The 19,280-nt window shown below is 46.5% G+C and overlaps 1 protein-coding gene across 2 annotated transcripts in view; it reads left to right on the forward strand.

Moving 5' to 3' along the window:
* Positions 1–6,652: 6,652 nt before the first annotated feature.
* The window catches only part of FCHSD2 (FCH and double SH3 domains 2), a 122,905-nt gene continuing 110,277 nt past the window's right edge, over positions 6,653–19,280 (forward strand). Inside the window, exons 1-2 of one of the 2 annotated variants that reach the window (XM_059871468.1) lie at positions 6,653–6,810; positions 9,055–9,152. In XM_059871468.1, the coding sequence (XP_059727451.1) occupies positions 6,790–6,810; positions 9,055–9,152 (119 nt within the window). In that variant the 5' untranslated portion in view covers positions 6,653–6,789. Of the gene's footprint in view, positions 6,811–7,478; positions 7,688–9,054; positions 9,153–19,280 lie in introns of those variants that run through there. The other variant, XM_059871460.1, reaches the window with a different exon arrangement.

A 19,280-nucleotide genomic window follows, 5' to 3' on the forward strand; every position in this document is an offset into this window, starting at 1 on the left:
TGCTTCTTCCCTGCTTCCCTGGCTGCAGGAAGAGAGGTGGAAAAGGGATTTTTAAGGCTGGCCAAGGTGAATGGAGGCAGCTGTATGAGAAAGCACCCGGAGAAACTCAGTGCCAGGGTGGAGGGGATGGCTGGAGCTGATAACCAGGGCTGGATTGGGATGTGGCCCAGTGAGCAACCCAGGGAAGGAGCCATCCCTGTCCAGCCCAGCAGCTGGGGCCTGATACAGTCCCCATACAGCTGAACCCCAGGGAGAGCAGTGCTCTGATAAGGGCAGGGAGCAGCCAGGCGCTGGCATCTCCATCATCCTCCCGCCCTGGAGGCCAGCCAGCTCTTCCCACAGCATTCCTGACCCACATACATCTGCTCTGGATGTGCCCTGTCCTTCCTGAACATCCACCATGGATGCAGAAAGCAATCCAGCAATCCCTTTCCCTGTGCAGCTGTAAATAGAGAGGAGAAGGGCTCCCCACATCTTCTGCCAGCCACACGACAGCCTTGAGCCCTGTGAAACTCCTGGTCCCCAAAACTGCTCTCAGACACTTCTTTGTAGAAAATGAACTCCCTTCAGGTGGTTATTCACTCTCTGTCCAAGACAGAATTTTTCTCAGCTGCCCTGGAGGGATCATAGCATTACAAAATGGGTCATACTGGAAGAGACCTCAGGAATATGAAATTTCTAAGGTTGGGAAGGACCTGCAAGGCCACAAGTCCAGCCGTTACCCAGCACCTCCATTTTCACCTTTAAACCACATCCCCAAGTGCCACATCTACACATTTCTGAACACTTCCAGGGATCCAGGGGCAGCCACAGCTTCTCTGGGCACCCTGTGTCAGAGCCTCCCCACCCTCATAGGGAACAATTCCTTCCCCATATCCCATCTATCCCTGCCCTCTGGCAGTGGGAAGCCATCTCCCCTTGTCCTGTCACTACAAGTCTTGTCCAAAGTCCCTCTGGAGCCCCCTTGGAGCCCATTTAGGCACTGGAAGAGGCTCTAAAGTCTCTGTGGAGCCTTCTCCTCTCCAGGCTGAAGACTGAGGAGTCCTTATAGGAGATCCAGTGGAATGACCCAGGATACTCAGCCTTCCCCATCTGCTGCCCTTCACAGGACACCATCCCCCTGCAGATAAAAATACCCCAGTGGGAGCAGGCAGGGATGGACCTGGCTGGGGACAGATAATGCTGGGATCACAGCAATGTGCCCTGGCCAGTTTGGGTTACACATTAACAGAGAAGGGGGAGAGAAATGGTGAAGGTGACGCACGACCAGGCAGGAAATTTTTAGCAGGACTGCCCACTGACATCCTCATCCTGACATGCTCCTGACAGCAGCAGCTCTCTGGGACCTGGACACACTGAGACTTTTGGGGTCAGAGCTGTCTCCAAAAAGTCAGAGCCGATTTGCAGTAGGATTTGTCAGCATGGCAAACTTGTACTCCCAAGGAAGGTGTGGGAAATCAAATGGGGACTGTAAGAAAGATGGGGACAAGCTTTTAAGCAAGGCCTGTTGTGATGGGTTTAAATTAAAAGAGAGGAGATTTGGTTTAGATATGAGGTAGAAGTTTTTATAATAAGGGTGGGGAGGTTCTGGCACAGGGTGCTCAGAGAAGCTGTGGCTGCCCCTGGATCCCTGGCAGTGTCCAAGGCCAGGCTGGGTGGTTTTATATCAGCAGAGAGGCCACATCTACTTCAAAGCACCAAGAAGCACCTGGATAGCCTTGGAAACACAGCCACACTGGGATGGGACAAAGGGCAGACTCCGAGTCCTGCCCCAGATGTGTTCACATCTGGTCACATGCAATCAGAGAAAGAGCAGGAAAGCTGCCAGTTCCTGGAGGAAGAACAAACCCCATAAAGCTGCCAAGCATCCCTGCTCAGAGATATTTACACTTGCAACGTGTTCTCATGGAAATTAATCCCAGGCTCACCCCTGCAGGTATGGTAAACATGAGAAGTGAGGAATGGGGAGAGGCCAGGACAGCAGGGCAAGAGGAACAAAGCTGTTTGGGTGTACCAGCCTTCCCGAAATGTGGTGGAACAGGCCCAAGCAGGACCTGGCAGGGCTGCTCGGGCTCCCTTCCAGCCTGCCCAGACCTCCAGCCCCAGCAGCCATCCCAACTGCCCAACGAGTCCTCCCACCCCACTGGGACCTGGAGGAGGCTGATTCCATCCCCTGGGCTCCCTGACAGCTCCCTCGAGGTTTCCTCAGCCTATTACATTAATCAAGCCCCAAAGAGGGGTTTTTAATTCCGCTGGGGAAAGCCAAAGCCTGCAAGAAGCAAGGAATTCTGTGCACGGGGGAAAATTCATTGTGCCCTGTGAAACTTATTTTTCCCCATCCATAGAATTCCATGCTTCCTGCATGCTTTATGAATCTTGTCCTCCCCAACCCACGTGGTTTTTTTCTTCTTTTTCTTTATGTTTCAATATTTCTTTATGTTCTTCTTTCCTGGCAAAAAGCAGAGAGCAATGCCAGCCTCTGAGCTGTCACCTGTCCCCTTCCCGTGGCTGTCGGAGCGCTGTGATCCGCATCCTCATGGCACCCCCACGTGGGGAAAGCCTGGAGGCTCCTGCCACAGCCTGACGTTCTCCTCTCCATGGAGGGAAGGAGAGAAGGCTGGAAACACCTCGTTCCGTGCCACGATGAGCTTTGAAGGCCCGGAAGAAACAGAACAGAATTGTGGGCGTCAGATAATGTCCAACTCAATTTCTGGCTTTACCAGCTCCTGGGAGCGGTCGGGAGCATTATGGACATTATGGTTAATTGTTCCAGATAATTTTGTCCTTTCTTAATTTTTTATTTGTTATACTTTTATTCACTTTTTCCTTTTCATTTTTTAAAAATTATTTTAGTCTTATCTATACACATGATCTTAGATGAATTTTCCAATATAAATGAATTTGATTCTATGTGTCTCTCTCAATGTGTCTTTCTATGTCCTCGTCTCTCTCAATCATTATATCCATTAAGCTTTTCATTACTTATATATTCTTTTAAATATAAAATAAATTCTTATACATTCATATATATCCACACACAAATCAAAATAAATATTCCTATACAAGAGAGCTGGGGAGGGACTTTGGATGAGGGATGGAGGGACAGAACGAGGGGGAATGGCTTCCCACTGACAGAGGAAATGGATGGGATATTGGGAAGGAATTCCTGGCCATGAGGGTGGGGAGGCCCTGGCACAGGTTGCCCAGAGAAGTTGTGGATCCCTGGAAGTGTCCAAGGCCGGGCTGGACATTGGGGCTTGGAGCAGCCTGGGCTAGTGGAAGGTGTCCCTCCGTGGAATGTGATATTTTTTAGGTTCCTTCCAACTAAACCATTCTGGGATTCTATGACATTCCAAAACATTCATATTTGCTACAATTAAATATCACACATTCCATATAAAAAGCTGACTTGCCTGGAAGAAGCTGCTGTGCTGTCAGCCCCCTCCCTCCACAGTCTCTACTGGCGAGCAAACCCTTCTGCCAGGAGCATTCCTGGGAGCCCAGGGGGCAAAATCCGCGGCTGGAGAAGCCGCTGTGCCAAGGCTCTGGCAGCCAGAGCTGCCTCCAGTGTTAATCACGGGCCCAGCGCGGGTTCCAGCTCGCTGGATTCCGCTCGGAAGCACGTCCTGGCAGCCAAGAACCCTCCAACACATCGTGGTTTTGTGCTTGAAAAGGTTTAAACCCCTGCAGGGATTAAATTCAGGTGTGAAGAATGAACAGGCAGCAGCCGCCTGGGAGCCGCGATCCGATGTGTTGCCTTCGCCTGAGGATGGGAATCAAGGGAGCTCCATTCCCTAAAGTTCCTCTCCAAGTTTTGCTTTCATGGCTAAATTCTTCTTTATTTTTTATTTTTTCCTCTGGATGAGAGAATAAGCTGCTGTTTTCATCTGTGGGTTGTCACCATCAGCTGGAATTTGGCTCTTGGGGTTTCCAGCCGTGATGTCTCATCTCTGTTGGGGTTCCCTGAGAGGTGTGTATTGCTCTGGGGCTGTATTTGTACCCTCCTTCATATAAAATGAAAAAAAATGAAATGAAATAAAAATAAATTAAATTAAATAAAACAAAAATTAAATTAAACAAGATAAAATAAAGGTAAATAAAATATAAAATAATAACTGGTCTAGTGAAAGGTGTTCCTGCCCATGGCAAGGGATGGAGCTGGATGATCCATAAGAGTCCCTTCCAACCCAAACCATTCTGGAATTCCAGGAGACTCAGCTGCCTTCAAGTCCTGCAATAAGAAAGGAGAAATCGAGGGACAAAAGCTCAGGATAAGCTGAACTATAATTATGTTGTGAAAACAAGTATTTTGATAAAATATACAAGACTTAGACACTTATACTATTGACTTTTTGATAATCTTTATTTCACATCCTTTTTCTCTCCTATTATCAGCACTGTTATTAAGATATGGAAGAGCCATGGGCAGCTACAAGAGGCAGCTCTATCAGGATTTATTATCCCAGATGCAAAATCCTCCAGGATTCACGTCAAACCTGCAGCACTCCATGAGTCAGGCTTCAGGGAATCTGTGGTCAAACAGATAAAACATGATTATTCATGGAAGAATACAAGCAAATAGTGGAAAAACAACTGCATCATAAGGGAGGATGATACATCTGCCTGTAGGCCTGGTACCTAAAATGCTTCTCAGTCCTGTATGCAGAAGTCTGGGCACCATTTTTTAAAAAACCTGGGCGAGATGAAGGTGTCCTTGCCCTTGGCAGGGGGGTGGAACTGGATGAGTTTTCAGGCTCCTTTCAGCCCAAACCATTCCATGATTCCATGAAGGGCTGCACATACAGATCCCATCCCCTTGCAGCCCTAATAGAGAGATGAAATATTTTTTCACAGCATCTGTTGCTGCACCAGGTCTCACTAATAATTTCAAATTTCCCAGGGAGAAAGAGTTAAGACTAATTAGCAGCACTAAATAAACTAGTAGCTGGAGGGGAAAGCAGAATTCAAGTTGCAATTTAGTTTTAAAGGTGGTTAAAGCATCTCTAAAGGCGAGGGGTCACTTTCTGGGAGCTGGAGCAAAGCAGCTCATCAATAATGAAGGAGCTGGCGATGGAGCAGCGGCAGCACCGCTGGAGCACTTGGGAAAATGCAATTATGGGAATTGCCTGATGCTCTGCAAACTGCCCCAGTAATTTGCTTAAGGGAAGCAGCCAAATGCACGTTAATATTTCAAAGATTTTGTTGCAGCAGAACTAATAAGCAAAGGCCAGGAATTTCAGTGCTGGGGATGGGGGTTAAAACCCCAAAAGTACTTCTGATCAGGGGTGTTTAATTCACACCCAGCAAAACATGACAGGGCTGGGAGCATCACTCCTGCTTCCTGGGCTCTCTGCATCTGCAATGCTCAAGAATTCAGCTTTGTTTTATTTTCCTTTGGTTAAAACCAACCCTGTGCAAAGGCTCGTGCTCCCCGTGTGCTGCCCTTGGGATGCACCAGGATCTGGGATTCTCCATCAAGGGATTCTCCAGCCGCTGTCAGAGGGAGATGGTCTCTCATGTGCTTCAGCTCAAGTCCAGCTTTTGCTGTCCAGCTTTGTTGGGGCAGCCTGGAAAGTGCTAGGGGGAAGGGGATGGCTGCTCTGTGCCTGGAGCACCCCTGAGTGCCACCAGCTGTGTCCCGCACCCCAATCCCGGTGTGTGGATCCTGCACTGGATGGTGCCTTGGAGAGCACTGCACTCTTCTGGGCACCTCCCTGCACCCCCGAGCACTCCAACAGCATTCCAACCAGTCCCTTCACTGCCCCATGCATGCCCTGCAAACCCCTTCACCCCTTGTGCAAACCCCAAACCCTTCATGTATCCCCTTATGCTAAACCCCAAATCCTTCATGTACCCCTTGTGCAAACCCCAAACCCTTCATCTACCCCCTTGTGCAAACCCCAAACCCTTCATCTACCCCCTTGTGCAAACCCCAAATCCTTCATGTACCACCTTGTGCAAACCCCAAACCTTCCGTGTGCACCGCCTGCACAGCCCTGCATCCTCATTTCTGCACCCCACACACACCCCCATTGAGCACACCCATATACACCCTGTACACACCCCATTGTGCACACCCATAACCCCCCCATACACATCCCATTGTGCACACCCATGCACACCCCGTTGTGCACACCCCTGCACACCCTTGCCTACCCCAAACTCCCCGCTGTGCCCCCACTGTGCCCCCATTGTGTCCCCATTGCGCCCCCTCCCCTCCCTTCCCCTTACGCCGTCGCCCCCGTGGCGCCCCCCAGCGGCGGCCGCGCGCCCCCGCACCCCCCGCGCGCGCCGGGGGCGTTCCCGCCCCGCCCCTGCCCATGGCGGCCGCCGGGGGCGGCGCAGGCCCCCGGGCCGGCCGCTGGGGGGCGCGCGCGGCCGCCGCGCGCCTCTCGCTGCGTCGGGATTTTTTTTTTTTTTTCTCTGTTTTTTTTTTCTTTTTCCTTCCTCCTTTTTATTTTTTTCTTTCTCCCCCCCTCCACCACGTCTTTTCCCGAAGTCTCTCCCCGCTCTCCCTTGGCCGCCTTCTTTCCCTTGCTGCTCCCCAGCGCCGGGACGCTGCTCCGCTGCCCGTGAGGAAGAGGCGGCCTCCCCCCGCCATCCCTCCCCGCCTCCATCCCTCCCTTCCTTCCCCGCTCCTCCCGCCGACCGGGACGCGCCCCGAACCGGCAAGGAGACGGTCGCTGCCCGCTCCTCCTCCTCCTGCTGCTCCTCCTCCTGCAGCGGGGGCCGCATCCTGCTGCCGGGGGGGAGGGAATTGATGTGGATACCCAGCGCAGCACCACCACCATGCAGCCGCCGCCGAGGAAGGTGCGACCCCCGCCCGGCGCAGGGGGGCTGTGCGCGGAGGGGCCGGGGGGCGGCTGAGGGTGCTTCTGGGGGGCTGGGTTCGGGGGCCGGGGGGCTGCGGGGGTCCGAGGCCGCGGGGAGGGGGGCGCAGGGTGGGCTGTGCGGTGGGGAAGGCTGCAGGGAGGTTCGGAGAGGGAGCGCGAGTGTTGGGAAGGGAGCGGGGCGTGCAGCGGCGAGTTGGGGGCCGGGGGGGGCTTTGGCGAGGGTGGCCCTGCAAGGTGGGTCGTGGAGAGATGTCGGGGGGGTGCTGGGGACTGGGCACCGAGGGGCTGTGGGGTGGGGTGGGTTGGGAGGTAGGACAGGGCAGGGATGGGGACGCGCTGGCGAGGATGGAGGTGCAGGGGGGCAGCGCTCCGTCAGGGACCCCCCTCTCCAGCGGGGGCTCTCCAAAGAGAGACGGAGGGCTGGGAGGGGGGCAGTGGCTGCGGAGGGCTCGGCTGCACGGAGGCGTCGAGGTCGTGCAGCTTGTGGGGTGCTGCCACGGGAATTTTGGGGGCTCGCTCGGTGCGTTGGTGCCAGCAGCGAGGGGTTGGTTGTCTTGGGGAAGAAGGTCACGTCTGGAGTTGATCCAGGGACGCAGACTGTCCCGGCGTGTGCCAGGAGCACACAGGAGCACACAGGAGCAGGGGCAGCAGGAATTGTGCGGCGTTTTTTACACACGTTCCCACGTGCGATGGGAACGAGCTGCAGATACACCGGGGAGGCTCTTCGGGTGACCCTGCGGTCCGTGGGAATGTGGGGTGCTGCCCACCGGGGGGACTGGTGTGGCAGCGGAGGCAAGCGGGAATGGAAATTTGGGATAAACGCTGTGCCCGGTGCGGCTTGTCTGACTAGGCAGGTTGGTATCTGGGAGAGCTGAGCTGCCTTCAGCTGCTCCGTGGTGGTTTTTGGGCACGTTTTGGGGGTTGTGCGGAATGGTCGGGCTGTGGAGAGGATGGAGAGGATGGAGAGGCTGCTGCTGTGCGGGCAGGAGTTCTGTGGGGCTGAGACCCGTGCCTGTGCCATGTCCCGCTTTGGGGTGCTCTGGCTGTGATGGTCTGCAGCCCCATGGAGATTTTCGATGTGGGATTTCTCCGTGGGGAGAGGAGATTGCCCAGTTCTGCACCTGGCAAACCCCTGCCACAGTGACCAGGAGAGGAGGGAACGTGAGCAGGATTTCCTTGTCATGCCCAGAGCTCCCCAGTAGCCCTGGCAGGCAGCTGCAGTGAAGGTCTCATTCCTGCCTCCCAGCCTCTTATTTTAGGGGCTGACTCTGCTTTTGTCAAACAAAACCGATTTAATTTCAATTATTTCAATTTTAGTTTATTCATTTTGCATTCATTTTCTTTGCCTCTACTATTTCATTCATGCTTATTTCTATTACCTGGGTTGTGTTGTGTGGGTTTATTAATTTGAGTTGGGCTTTTTTATATACAGATAAAACCAAAAATGCTGAAAGTTCACATTAAGAAAAAATGCTTTTACTGCTTGAATTCAGAGGCATACATGTGATTTATTTTTCTGGTGTCATGTCAAAAACTTGTCTTTATGTGATGTTGTGATTAAAGGGTGCTTGTTGCTGGGGCATGATTTTCAGAGTTAAAATAGGGAAGTGATGAGATCCAGGATAGTGAAGAAGAAGGAGATGGGTGCCCTCTTCCTCTGTGAATTTCTCATCTCTCTGCAGTAACAGTTGGGCATTTCTGTCCTCATGAATGCATAATGTGTTCAGAGATATTGGTGATCATTTTTTAGGCCGATATGTGGATTCCCTGTGATCACTAGAGGGCTTAAATACCAAGACCTCTTTTTGAATAAAAAACAAGAACAAAACAATTCCAAGGTTCCCTTCCAAAACCAAATCATTCCTAATACCTGGGCCATTGGTGCTCCTTGCCAGTTACCAAGCAGGTTCCCAAAGTGTTGGAACTTCAGTTGTGCAGGATCACAAGGCTCAAAGGAAAACTACAAGAGTAGTAAAAATGTAAAGCCAACCTTCTGAAGCCTTTCCCAGTTTGTTTGTTTGTTTTATTGTTGAAATGTGCCTTAAACTACAGAAAATATAAGTGGTCCTTGGGTCGGTTTGTTTGTTTTCCTGATGAAATGTGACTTAAACGACAGGAAATATAAGTGGTCCTTGGGTTTGTTTGTTTGTTTTCTTGTTGAAATGTGACTTGAACTGCAGAAAATATAAGTGGTCCTTGGGTTTGTTTGGGTTTTTTGTAGGTGAAAGTTACACAAGAGCTGAAAAACATTCAGGTTGAGCAGATGACAAAACTTCAGGCCAAGCATCAGGCAGAATGTGACCTACTGGAAGATATCAGGTAAGGCTACAGAAAATGTTACCAAAATTCCTTTAAGGTCCAGTTTTTGGAAGAACATTTGAGTTACAAAATTCAGGAACTGACGATGGAATTTCCTCTTTGGATTTCCTGCTTTTAGGCTGTTAAAGTTTTGACACAGCTGGAAATTATAACTGGAGCTAACACAATGCAAACCCTTTTTTTCTTCTCTTCAATGGGGGAAATGTTAAAAGAAACTCACAAACAACATCCAAAAAGCATTGGTCTTTTCAGCAATATTTATTTACATAATATGCTGAGACTTTGATTTACCAGTTGTAAAAGGCTGCTAAAATTGCTAAAATATTTTAAAGCCACTGATGATTTATGTCTCTCTTGAGGTATCTTTGAAAAGCACTTTGAAACAGACTGCATTTTTTTACCAGAAAATTACAAGAAGATATCTGCATTTATAATTTAAAACTCTGCATGGGTTCAGAACAATAGAGAAAATCCACACAACATCAGTTGTGGGGGTTTCATTATTCCTTTTACCTAATGTGATTTGCTCCTCCTGAAATTAAAGGTTTGCTTTTAACGAAATATGGTGGGAGTGGGTACCTGGCATTATATGGAGGATTAATCATTCAATTTCCTGTAAAATATTCAGCAGAAGTCCATTGCTGCCCTGCTCTTTTTGGCAGTGGATAGTCCACATGTTAATTATTTAAATGAGATTTCCTGCTTGATGTTTGTATATTCAATGCAAGTGTTTGGCTTTGACAGATGAAGTTCTGTTTATCAGTGTCCTCCATAAATCAGAATGTCAAGGCTGGAGCCTTTTCTCCCCCTTGTATTTTTGGGTGTTGAAACACTTTTTTTTTCTATGGGAAAGATCACAGCGTTCATTTCCTCAGATTAAGATTATTCTGGGGAGTGTGTAACACACAAATGCTGAGTAATAAGTAACAAACTGATCCAAGGAATTTTCCCCCCTTAGATGGAAACTTATGTTTTAGAGTATCTAGGCTGGGTACTGCTGCCATAGCCCAGGTTTTGTTAGCACTTGCTATTTTTCAGGAGCTTATGATCACTTCAGCCTGTATTCTGCTGAAAGATGTCATAAGCCTGTGCATACAAACCCGGGAAAACGTGAAAATTCCAGCTTAAAATATCTTCCTTTAATGTAATTTAATTTCTGCAGTTAATTAAATTTCTGAATTTTAATGTTGGGGATTAGGAAGCTGGGTTAATATGTTTAATTCACTCCCGTGGTCACTGAGTGTGTTCAGCACTCTGGTTGCAGCACTGCTGTGTGGATTTACAGATTAAACATTCTTTCAGAGTGGGATGATGAGATGGGGTATGACAGCTCAGTGTTGTAAGTGATTTGTTGAACTATCACATAAGAGAATCAGAACCTGGGAATTTGGGGTTAAAAGCGTTTGCTGAACAAGCTCTGATCTTGGTGTGTGATGCAGAGGCCTTTGGATTGGGAAGGGAGGAAGCTTTGGGGGCTCCATGGTGTTGGTCAGGGTGTGATGCTCCTGGGGGAATTTGGGTTTCAACCTCACCCCAATATCCCATCATTTATGGCTGGATTCAGGATAGGCAGCCACCGTGGTTCCGGAGCGTTCCAGAAAGCTGGAACCACACAGAGCATCTTTCTGTCTCTGGAAGGATGGTTTGTTTTCATAGAAAGCTCCCTGCTGTTATCCCAAAGTATGGAATTTGAGCACAGTGCCATTTGTTTATCAAGGCTCAGAAGAGTTTGGGTCCTTTGGTAGCATTTTTGAAGCTTTTGGGCACTGCAGGAGCACAAATTTGTGCTCAGAATTCCAGAAACTGAAGTGCTGCAATGGCAACAGGAAACACTGAATCAGGGCTTGCAAACCAGTGATTAAAAATGCATGTTTGAAAAAGTTACTTTTTTGTGAATAATTGCTTCATTTGTTGGCACATAAATGCAGGCATTCAAATCACATTTTTTGTATCGCTTCGGTTGGGTTTTATGTGCAACTAAAGAGAAGTGATAGGAGGAAAAGATCAGAAAGTTCTCCAGCAGAATGCATCTATTGTCTGGTGTATTAGCAGATGATTTTTGGCAGCCTACCAGCCCATAAAGCATGCTTGCAGTACCAGCAGCTTAGATATCTTTATGCAAAACTGGGGATTCTTGGTCAGGGTTGAGGTGTATGTGTTTAACTACTCTTTTTTTTTTTGGATGGCTTTTGACACTATGTAAAATTCTAGTATTTATTTTTAAAAATACCAAATGTCCATTGCAGTCTTAACAAACTGTGTTGTTCCTCTGTGGAAGCTCAGTAGCACTAAAGCTGAAGTCTCTTTCCATGACTTGACAAGACTCTAATAAAGAATGTGTTTGAAATGTGTTAACAAATAGATTTAAAAATACATTTCTGTGTTTATAATCTCTGTTTGGCTCTTCTGTTACATTTCTTCATGCTCAGTGACTGGGGAATTTGGGGAACAAGTGATTCAGGATGCTTTTAGGGTCTTTGGCTTACTTTCAGGCATGACATGTGTTTATCTTCTGTAGCTCACCAAAGCCATCTCATGCCTTCATGTGGGAGATCTGTGTTGGCATTACCATAAAAAAGGTTGTCTTTCTGCCACTGGGATGGAGAAAAAGGTTTTTTTTCCTTGACAGGTAAATGTAGGTTTTGTTGCTGTGGTCTAGAAACCCTTCAACATTTATGGCAAGGAGTCCTTCACTCCATCCACACTGGCTGCTTGTAGGCTGTGAGTTAATTTATTTTTTTTTTTCTGGGCTGTGAATGGCTGAATTTATCAGAGGTGTTAGCAATATTCATGTATTTTATTTTGGTTTTAAGGCTGACTTCTTTGACTGATGGTAGTAAGTCAGTCACAGCCAGGGTTGGCAAATGCTCTTGGTTTGCTGGGACAGAGGGATGCTTTCCTTTTGTTTGTGTACCAGTGCCTGCAGAATTCTAAAGAACTCTGTATGATTCACATTTCAATGCAGCTTGGCATTTCTGTGAGGTATTTATGTGCTACAGACTTTGTAAACTCATTAAGTGATAATTGCTTTACATTAAAACATTGGGCCTTACTTTTTCAAAGGCTTGGGGTCTGCTTTTCCAGAGCACTTGTTATGCCTTTTCAGGTCTTGCTGAAGTATCCTAAGATGTCCTTTCTAAAACTTCTTCACATTTGTGTTTTGCTAGAGAGAATTAAGTTGGGTTTACATGTCTGTTTTAACTTTAGTCTGGACTAAAGATGTAGGGCCAGGTCCACTGGCCCACCTAATTCTGCTGCAGCACAGGGTGGGTTCTGTGGATCAGAGAGCTCACCCACCTGAAATCAAACCTTCCCTGCCTTTTCTCCCAGGTATTTTGATAAATTCAATGTGGCAGGGGAGGGAGGAGGAATGATGAGTACCTGAGGGAGGAGAGGGAAAGCAAAGCTGCTCAACAGCAGCCCAGGTTCACACGGGTTTAAAGTCACTGTGTAAGCCCAGCCTGATGCCCCTGTGGAAGGCACAGCTGCTGCTTTGTGAGTTACAGCTCTGGAAAATTCACCTCATTGAAGTCTTAACTCGTTTTGGCTGTCTGGATGTGCTGATCTACGTTGCCTCATCCTTTTAAGTCATTTGAAATGAGATGTAAAGATTGCCTGATTTCTGGCTGAGAAGGAGTAACAATACAGTCCTTTCATTTGTTGGCTCCTGATTTTAGTTTTTTCAGGGTTTTTTTTCCTCATTCATAATTTAAAAGGAATTTCCAAAAAGACAGGCTCACCATCTACTCATGCAACTGATAGAGATGTGAATCTATGTACAAATACTTCCTTCTGTTTCCTTCCCTCTTCTGTCCTTGTGGTTTCTCCCTCCTGACTTGTTCTTTTTGATAAAGCTGCATTTCTCTGTTGTTCACCTTTCTTCTGCTGCTGCCTTGCCTTTGTGGGGTGTCCTTGTGGGTCCCTTCCAGCTCAGAATATTCTGTGATTCTGTGATTTCCTACCTTCCACCCTCTTCTGCCTCCTGACAATTCCTTCTCCCTTCCAATTTGTCCACTACTTTTTTTTTTTTTTCCCTCCCAGGTGCTTCATCTCCTCCCTTTCTTTATTCAGTTCTGACCTTGTGAATTTTAATTAGTTCTCTATTCCTGAGATTCTTTCCTTTTTAATGTGCAGCAGAGCCACTGAAGATGTGTTAAGCCAAGTGAGGAGATCTCATGGCTCTTCCTTCCCAATGTGAGCCCTTCCCTGTCTTGGATGCTGTTGCTGGGCTGTCCCTCCTGCAGGTTGTGAGGGAAGCAGTAATTCCAGGGCAGGATTTGTGTTTCTGTGCCCAGGATGAGGACAGAGAACTCCTTCGATGCCTCAGCCTGTCATAACAAGCCAGGGCGAGCAGCACAGATCTTTAAAAAAAGAAAGTAAAAGTATGAATGAATTTACATCTGTAGCCAGCCAGTTCCTGCTCGTTTTAACATGTCATTTTCTGTGCTCAATTATGCTCTATGGAAGCTTTTGCTGTTGGATACACTTTGTACTCCCTGGTGGAATTTGTGCTCCTGGAATCTGGCTGGCAGTGTTGGCAGGTTCCTGATAAGGTTTATGGCAGCTGGGGCTGAGTCTGGAGTGGAGACCAGCAGCAGTTCCAGTTTTAAATACAGCAAATCTACAAGATCCCTTAAAAGATTCTGTGTGAGCCTTGTGGAGCTGTGGAAGGAGGAGCAGATGGAGAAAAAAGCTGTCAAATTATATGTATTTACATGAGTGTGTAGCCATATGTATTAGAATTCCGTAAGAGAGTCTGAATAATTTTGAGAAATCTCTGCTTTTCCTGCCCCCAGGCATGGTGGTGGTGAGGAGTTTACCTTTCTTCCTGTTCTTTCCAGTCTCCAGCTGCAGGGAATGCAATTTATTTGGGTATTCCTGAACCCGGGCTCCAGAGCATGTTTGCCTCTGGCTAGTGGTATCTGATAAAGCCCCTTTTAAAAAAATTCATCTATCCACGAGCAGGTCCATCTCTTTTTCCCCTTTATCCTGCTGAGAAATGTCCTTCCTTTTTCCCTCAAGGTCATTCCCTGCATTCAGCAGATACAATTCTTGCCTCTGGTGTTTGGGGCTTGATTTCAGTAGGAGCAGAGTGATTTGCTGTGCTTACAGGTTCTGAAACCTGCAACCTGCCAAAGTGGAAAGCAGCAGAAAAATCAGAAAAATTCCCCAAAACAATGTGCAAAACGTTATTTTTCCTGGGTTTGACTCACATTTGAGGCTTTCCTTTGTGTGACTGGAATATTTATTTCTTTAAAACTTCCAATCTTCTTATGAGCTGGTGACATTTCTTTCCTCCTGGGTTGATCTTTCTCACCACTAGTGATTATTGTGACTTTATTTTGTACTTTCAGGTTTTTTTCCCAGGCTCTGCTAATTAGTTGAGGACACACAATTCTTTGCTGTAACACTAAATAAGCAGAAATTTCAGGATTTTTGAGAAAAGTTGGTGCAGTTACTTCTGAATAATATTCCATATAAAGATACCACAGAATCTGTGGTCTGGGCACGTTACCTATAATTAGGCAGGGCTTTAATGAGATGCTCACATTCTTGATGGAATTAAAATCTGGTGATGTTTTGACTGGAAGGGTTTGAGGGAAGCTTGGAATGTACTTTAAAAAAAGCTGTTGCCTACTGGGTGTGGAAATCCAAGTTCTGAGCAAAAAAAGAAGAGTTTTAGTATAAACATGGCCACAGTGTAATGATTCAGGCCTGTCTTGGCACAGTGGAATTGAGAAATGGACCACATTCCTTCTTTTTTTTTCATCCCTGGCAGGCAAAAATTAATGGATCCCCTGTTTCAGTATTTGTGAGTATCTTTCAACTGATGAAAGTTAAATAATCAAAAGATTTTTTTTTTGCTTTTTTATAGCAAAATAGTGTAATAAAAGCCCAACAAACAGTTTCTCACATCAGAATGAAAATTCTTTTTTTCCCCATTTTTTTTTCTCTGAGGTTTGCATTTGAATGAGCTTTTTTTTCTTAAAGCAATTCCAACACACACTCTGGAAGTCTGATTTTTAGGGACTTTCAGGAGACCCTGGGCTTGTTCTGTTAAGCTGTGGCATTAGTGTGAGTTTGTCTTCCAAGACATAACAAGAGGATTTGGGTTCTGAGTACAACAACTCCTTGCCAAAAATTGCATTTTCACTTTTCACTCATGGCCCATTTTTTAAGAAGGAACTCTTTAGTCTGCAGAAAGTCCTGTGGGTTTGTTTTTTTCTTTTTTTCCCTGAATTTTATCCGAGCATGGCTTTTCCTGGACCCAGCTCTTGTTTTTCACCACGATGTTACTTGGCAGAGCTATGGGAAACCAGCAGCTGCCATGAAGTCCTGTAAAGTTGCTTTTGGTACAGATTTTCATGGGGGAACTTGCAATGTGTATTAAAATATATTCCACAGGGTGGTTCTAAAGGAATAGCAATTTATTCTTTTGATCCATTTGTTCAAACTCAAGGTGCTTCTTGGGTTTTCTTCCTTCTCCATCACATCACTGCTGTGGTGAAGGCTTTCCCTCAAGGCTTTTCATCCCAACTCTTATTGAAACCCCTGTGTAAGGGGAATTGCAGGGACATCCCACAAAGGTCAGGATGAGCTGTGTTGGGGAGAGGAAGATCATTCTTCCCATTCCAGGCACAATCAGGGTGGCCTGGCCTGATTTCCTACGGTGGTTGTCACAGAGTCATGGAATATCCTGATATGGAATGGGCCCATCAGGATCATCCAGTCCAGCTCCTGGCCCTGCAAAAACACCCCAAAACCCCTCTTGTGCCTGAGAGCATTGTCCAGAAGCTTCCTGAAGTCAGGCTTGGTGCTGTCACCATTCCCTGGGGAGCCTGTCCAGTGCCTGAGCACCCTGTGGGGGAAGAGCCTTTTCCCAGCACCCAGCCTCAACCTTTGGTTCTGTTTAGTTTGGTGCCAGAAGGTTTATTTTGCAGTTTCTGCTGCCTTTGCCAGTATCCCATCAGGAGACCTCAGAAACCTTGTGCCTTGTCAATTCCAGCATCCTGAAAAACAATGGGAATGGGATTACCAAATCCTACACCATGTAAATATTCCTGCAGAGGAAGCAGAGGTAAAAAAGAGGTTGTGGATTTGTTTTGTTGGGTTTTTTTCCCCAGAAAAGGGCTGATGTACCATGGTTATCTTGGCTGCAGAGAACTTGGTGTCCTTACTTTTCATTCCCAGCTGGTCCTTGAGATCAGCCTCTCCTGCTCCCAGTGAACTTTTGACCCAACTAATATCTTATCTTACACGTGGTGAATTTGGTTTTCTGATGAATATGCATCTGATTTTTAAACTTCTTTTTTGCTTAGTAAAATCATTGACCTTGTTTAATCATCTTGATTGCTTTTTTGCATATGAAAGCACACAGAAAATTGATACTTATACTGCATTTATACTTTTAAAAACTGGCAGTTGAAAAAAGGCTAAAACCTTATCAAACCCAAGCTGCTCTGGTCAAATGTTTGTAGTATAAACTGGTTTATAATGGCTCAATGTGGTGCTTTTCTGACTGGTATTTATAGTAGGTTTTAAATTTTAATAACATTTTTCCTAAATGCTCGGTAGGACTGTATTAAGTTGGGGGCTTGTTATTGACTCTAAGCTTGGAAGTGTTGGGTTGTGTTTATTTATGGAGTAAATGCAGTATTTCCAATTAAAACTTGAGGAAAGAGAGGGAAAGTATGGAATTAATGGTTGTAAGTGTTGGCTTGTGTTTATTTAGGAGGCAAATGGAATATTTCCAATTGAAACTTGAGGAAAGAGAGTAACTACAAAAATAATCTATTGAAATCTAGGGGTTTTTTTGTTTTTTGGTTTTTTTTTTTTGCTGTGTGCTACTGTAAGCATGGAGATTCCATTCTCAGACTTTTAAAATGATTCCTAACCTTCGGAGCCGCTCCTTCTGAGAGCCTTTGGAGTTATTTTAAGCGTTCCTTTCTTTGTGCCACTGTGAGAACAGTTTGGGCCAATCCCCAGTGGGTCTGGGAAGGTTGTTCACACACTCCTCTCTCCTCCTGCGCCGGCTCCACCAAACATCCTTTTAATGAGACAGACAAAACGCACTGGTGTCTAATTTTATGAGCAGAGCTCAGCCATGCAGAAGACTTTCGAAGATTTATGGTGGTAGAGCCACTGAGTAGAGTTATTTCTAGCCAGATGCAAGCCAATCGTAGTGGGGAAAATGCTGCCACTTATGGCCATGTTTAAATACATACAATCCTGAGCATAAATAAGGTTTTTTGAGAGGGCGCTGCTGTGTTCTGTTTGCATTTTTGAAGGAGAAAAAAAATAAGGGAGGAGGCAAAAAAACTGAGCAAGCCACAATTTTTCTTGAGGGTATGATGCTCTGAGATGAGCTCAGATCAGAAGTGCCTTTAAAGAGCTTTGAATATAAGAATGAATCATAGATTTATGGAATGGTGTTGGGTGGGAGGGGGATGTTAAAACTCATCCATTCCCATCCCTTGCCTTGGGCAGGGACACCTTCCACTGTCCCAGGTTGCTCCAAGCCCTGTCCAGCCTGGCTTTGGACACTTTGAGGGGTGCAGGGGCAGCCTCAACTTCTCTGGGCACCCTGTGCCAGGTCCTCCCCACCCTCCCAGTGAAGAATTCCTTCCCAATATCCCATTTAATCTTTCCCTCTGGATGGCCCCGTCCTTCCCTTGTGTCAACTGCACTGCTCAGCTTGGTGTCGTCTGCAAACTGGGAATTTGAGAAATCACTTCCCTGTGTGAAAGGTGGAATTACTTTGCTCTTATTTCAGAGCTACAGAGATGAGGGGCTGAAGTTCTTGAAAAATGAAGTAAAATTGACCCCTATTTTTCAGTCTTTCAGCAGGGAGTAAAGTAGTTGTAATCTCTTGACATAATTGGGAATTTCTGTCTTGAACCATTGCCATGTGTTAGGCTGCTGAATTTCTGTTAATGTTTGACCTGAAAAGCATTGCCTTTCTATCCTAAAGCCAGGCAGAGGCAGAAAAGACAGGCTAGATTGCCTTGTGAATGAAAAAGAATATTCAGAAAAGCAATAATAGGCATGTTATGGTGTCTTGATTTCTAGCACCTGCTTTTCATAGTCCTGGTGTGTTCCCAGGCTGGTTTTAGCCTGTCTTATCTCTAAAAGTACTTTGCTCATTTTCAGCTGTGTTGCCACTGGTGAGAAAAGGAGTAGATGGCAGTGGTTTCCCATGTTATTTTAATGTGCTTGTTGTTTATGAAGTTTTCTTTCATGTTAATTGATTTTGTGTGATTGTTTCTAATTATCTCTCTGTGATCTGAGCTGGCTGAGTAAGAGAACAAGTACATATCACTGCCTAGTAACACCTAATTAAGAAAGAGGTCCTGCTTTTGAAATTCCTCTTTGTCTTCTCATTCTTCCTCTGTTCTTCTCAACTCTGTTGAGCCAGAGTTGTGTGAAGAGAGACGGGACAGGGAATGACTGGAGAGGATCCAGCAGAGGATACAAAGATGATGAGGGCCAGGAGCACCTCAGTTCTGGGGAAAGGCTGAGGGAACTGAGCTGTTCTGCCTTGAGAACAGACAGCTGAGAGAGGATCTTATCAATGCACACAAGTATTTTCAGGCCAGCTGCCAAGGGGATGGGGCCAGACTCTTTCCAGTGACAGGACAAGGGGCAACGGGCACAAACTGGAATGCAGGAAGTTCCCCTTGAATATGAAGGGAAGAAACTGCTGTGAGATGACAGAGCACATGGAGGAGGCTGCTCAGAGTGGTTCTGCAATCTCCTTCCCTGGGCTTTTTCCAAACTGCCCTAGGTGAACCTGTTTTGGCAGGGGGGTTGGACTGAGGGGTCTCTTCCAGCCCCAGCCATTCCATGGTTGTGTGATTTGGTGAGATTAAGAGAGCACCATCACAAGGGTGGGGTTTTGTTTGACAAGAGTCACAGCAAAGCACAAATATTTGAATTGAACCTATTTATTGAACCATCTCCTGTGGCGTTGGTTTAAGGTGGTAAACTTAAGATAGCTCACTGTACCAACAATACCAGGATGCTCTTTAAAAGTAGATTTGCCTCCAGGGCACACCTGAAAAGGCTGTCTCATCCAACCCTACATGGCAAAGGAGCCTGGCTGAAGTTACCTCACATCTGCATCTTGAA

Source organism: Haemorhous mexicanus, chromosome 2 (assembly GCF_027477595.1).
Source record: "Haemorhous mexicanus isolate bHaeMex1 chromosome 2, bHaeMex1.pri, whole genome shotgun sequence".
In the NCBI taxonomy this organism is placed as follows: domain Eukaryota; kingdom Metazoa; phylum Chordata; class Aves; order Passeriformes; family Fringillidae; genus Haemorhous; species Haemorhous mexicanus.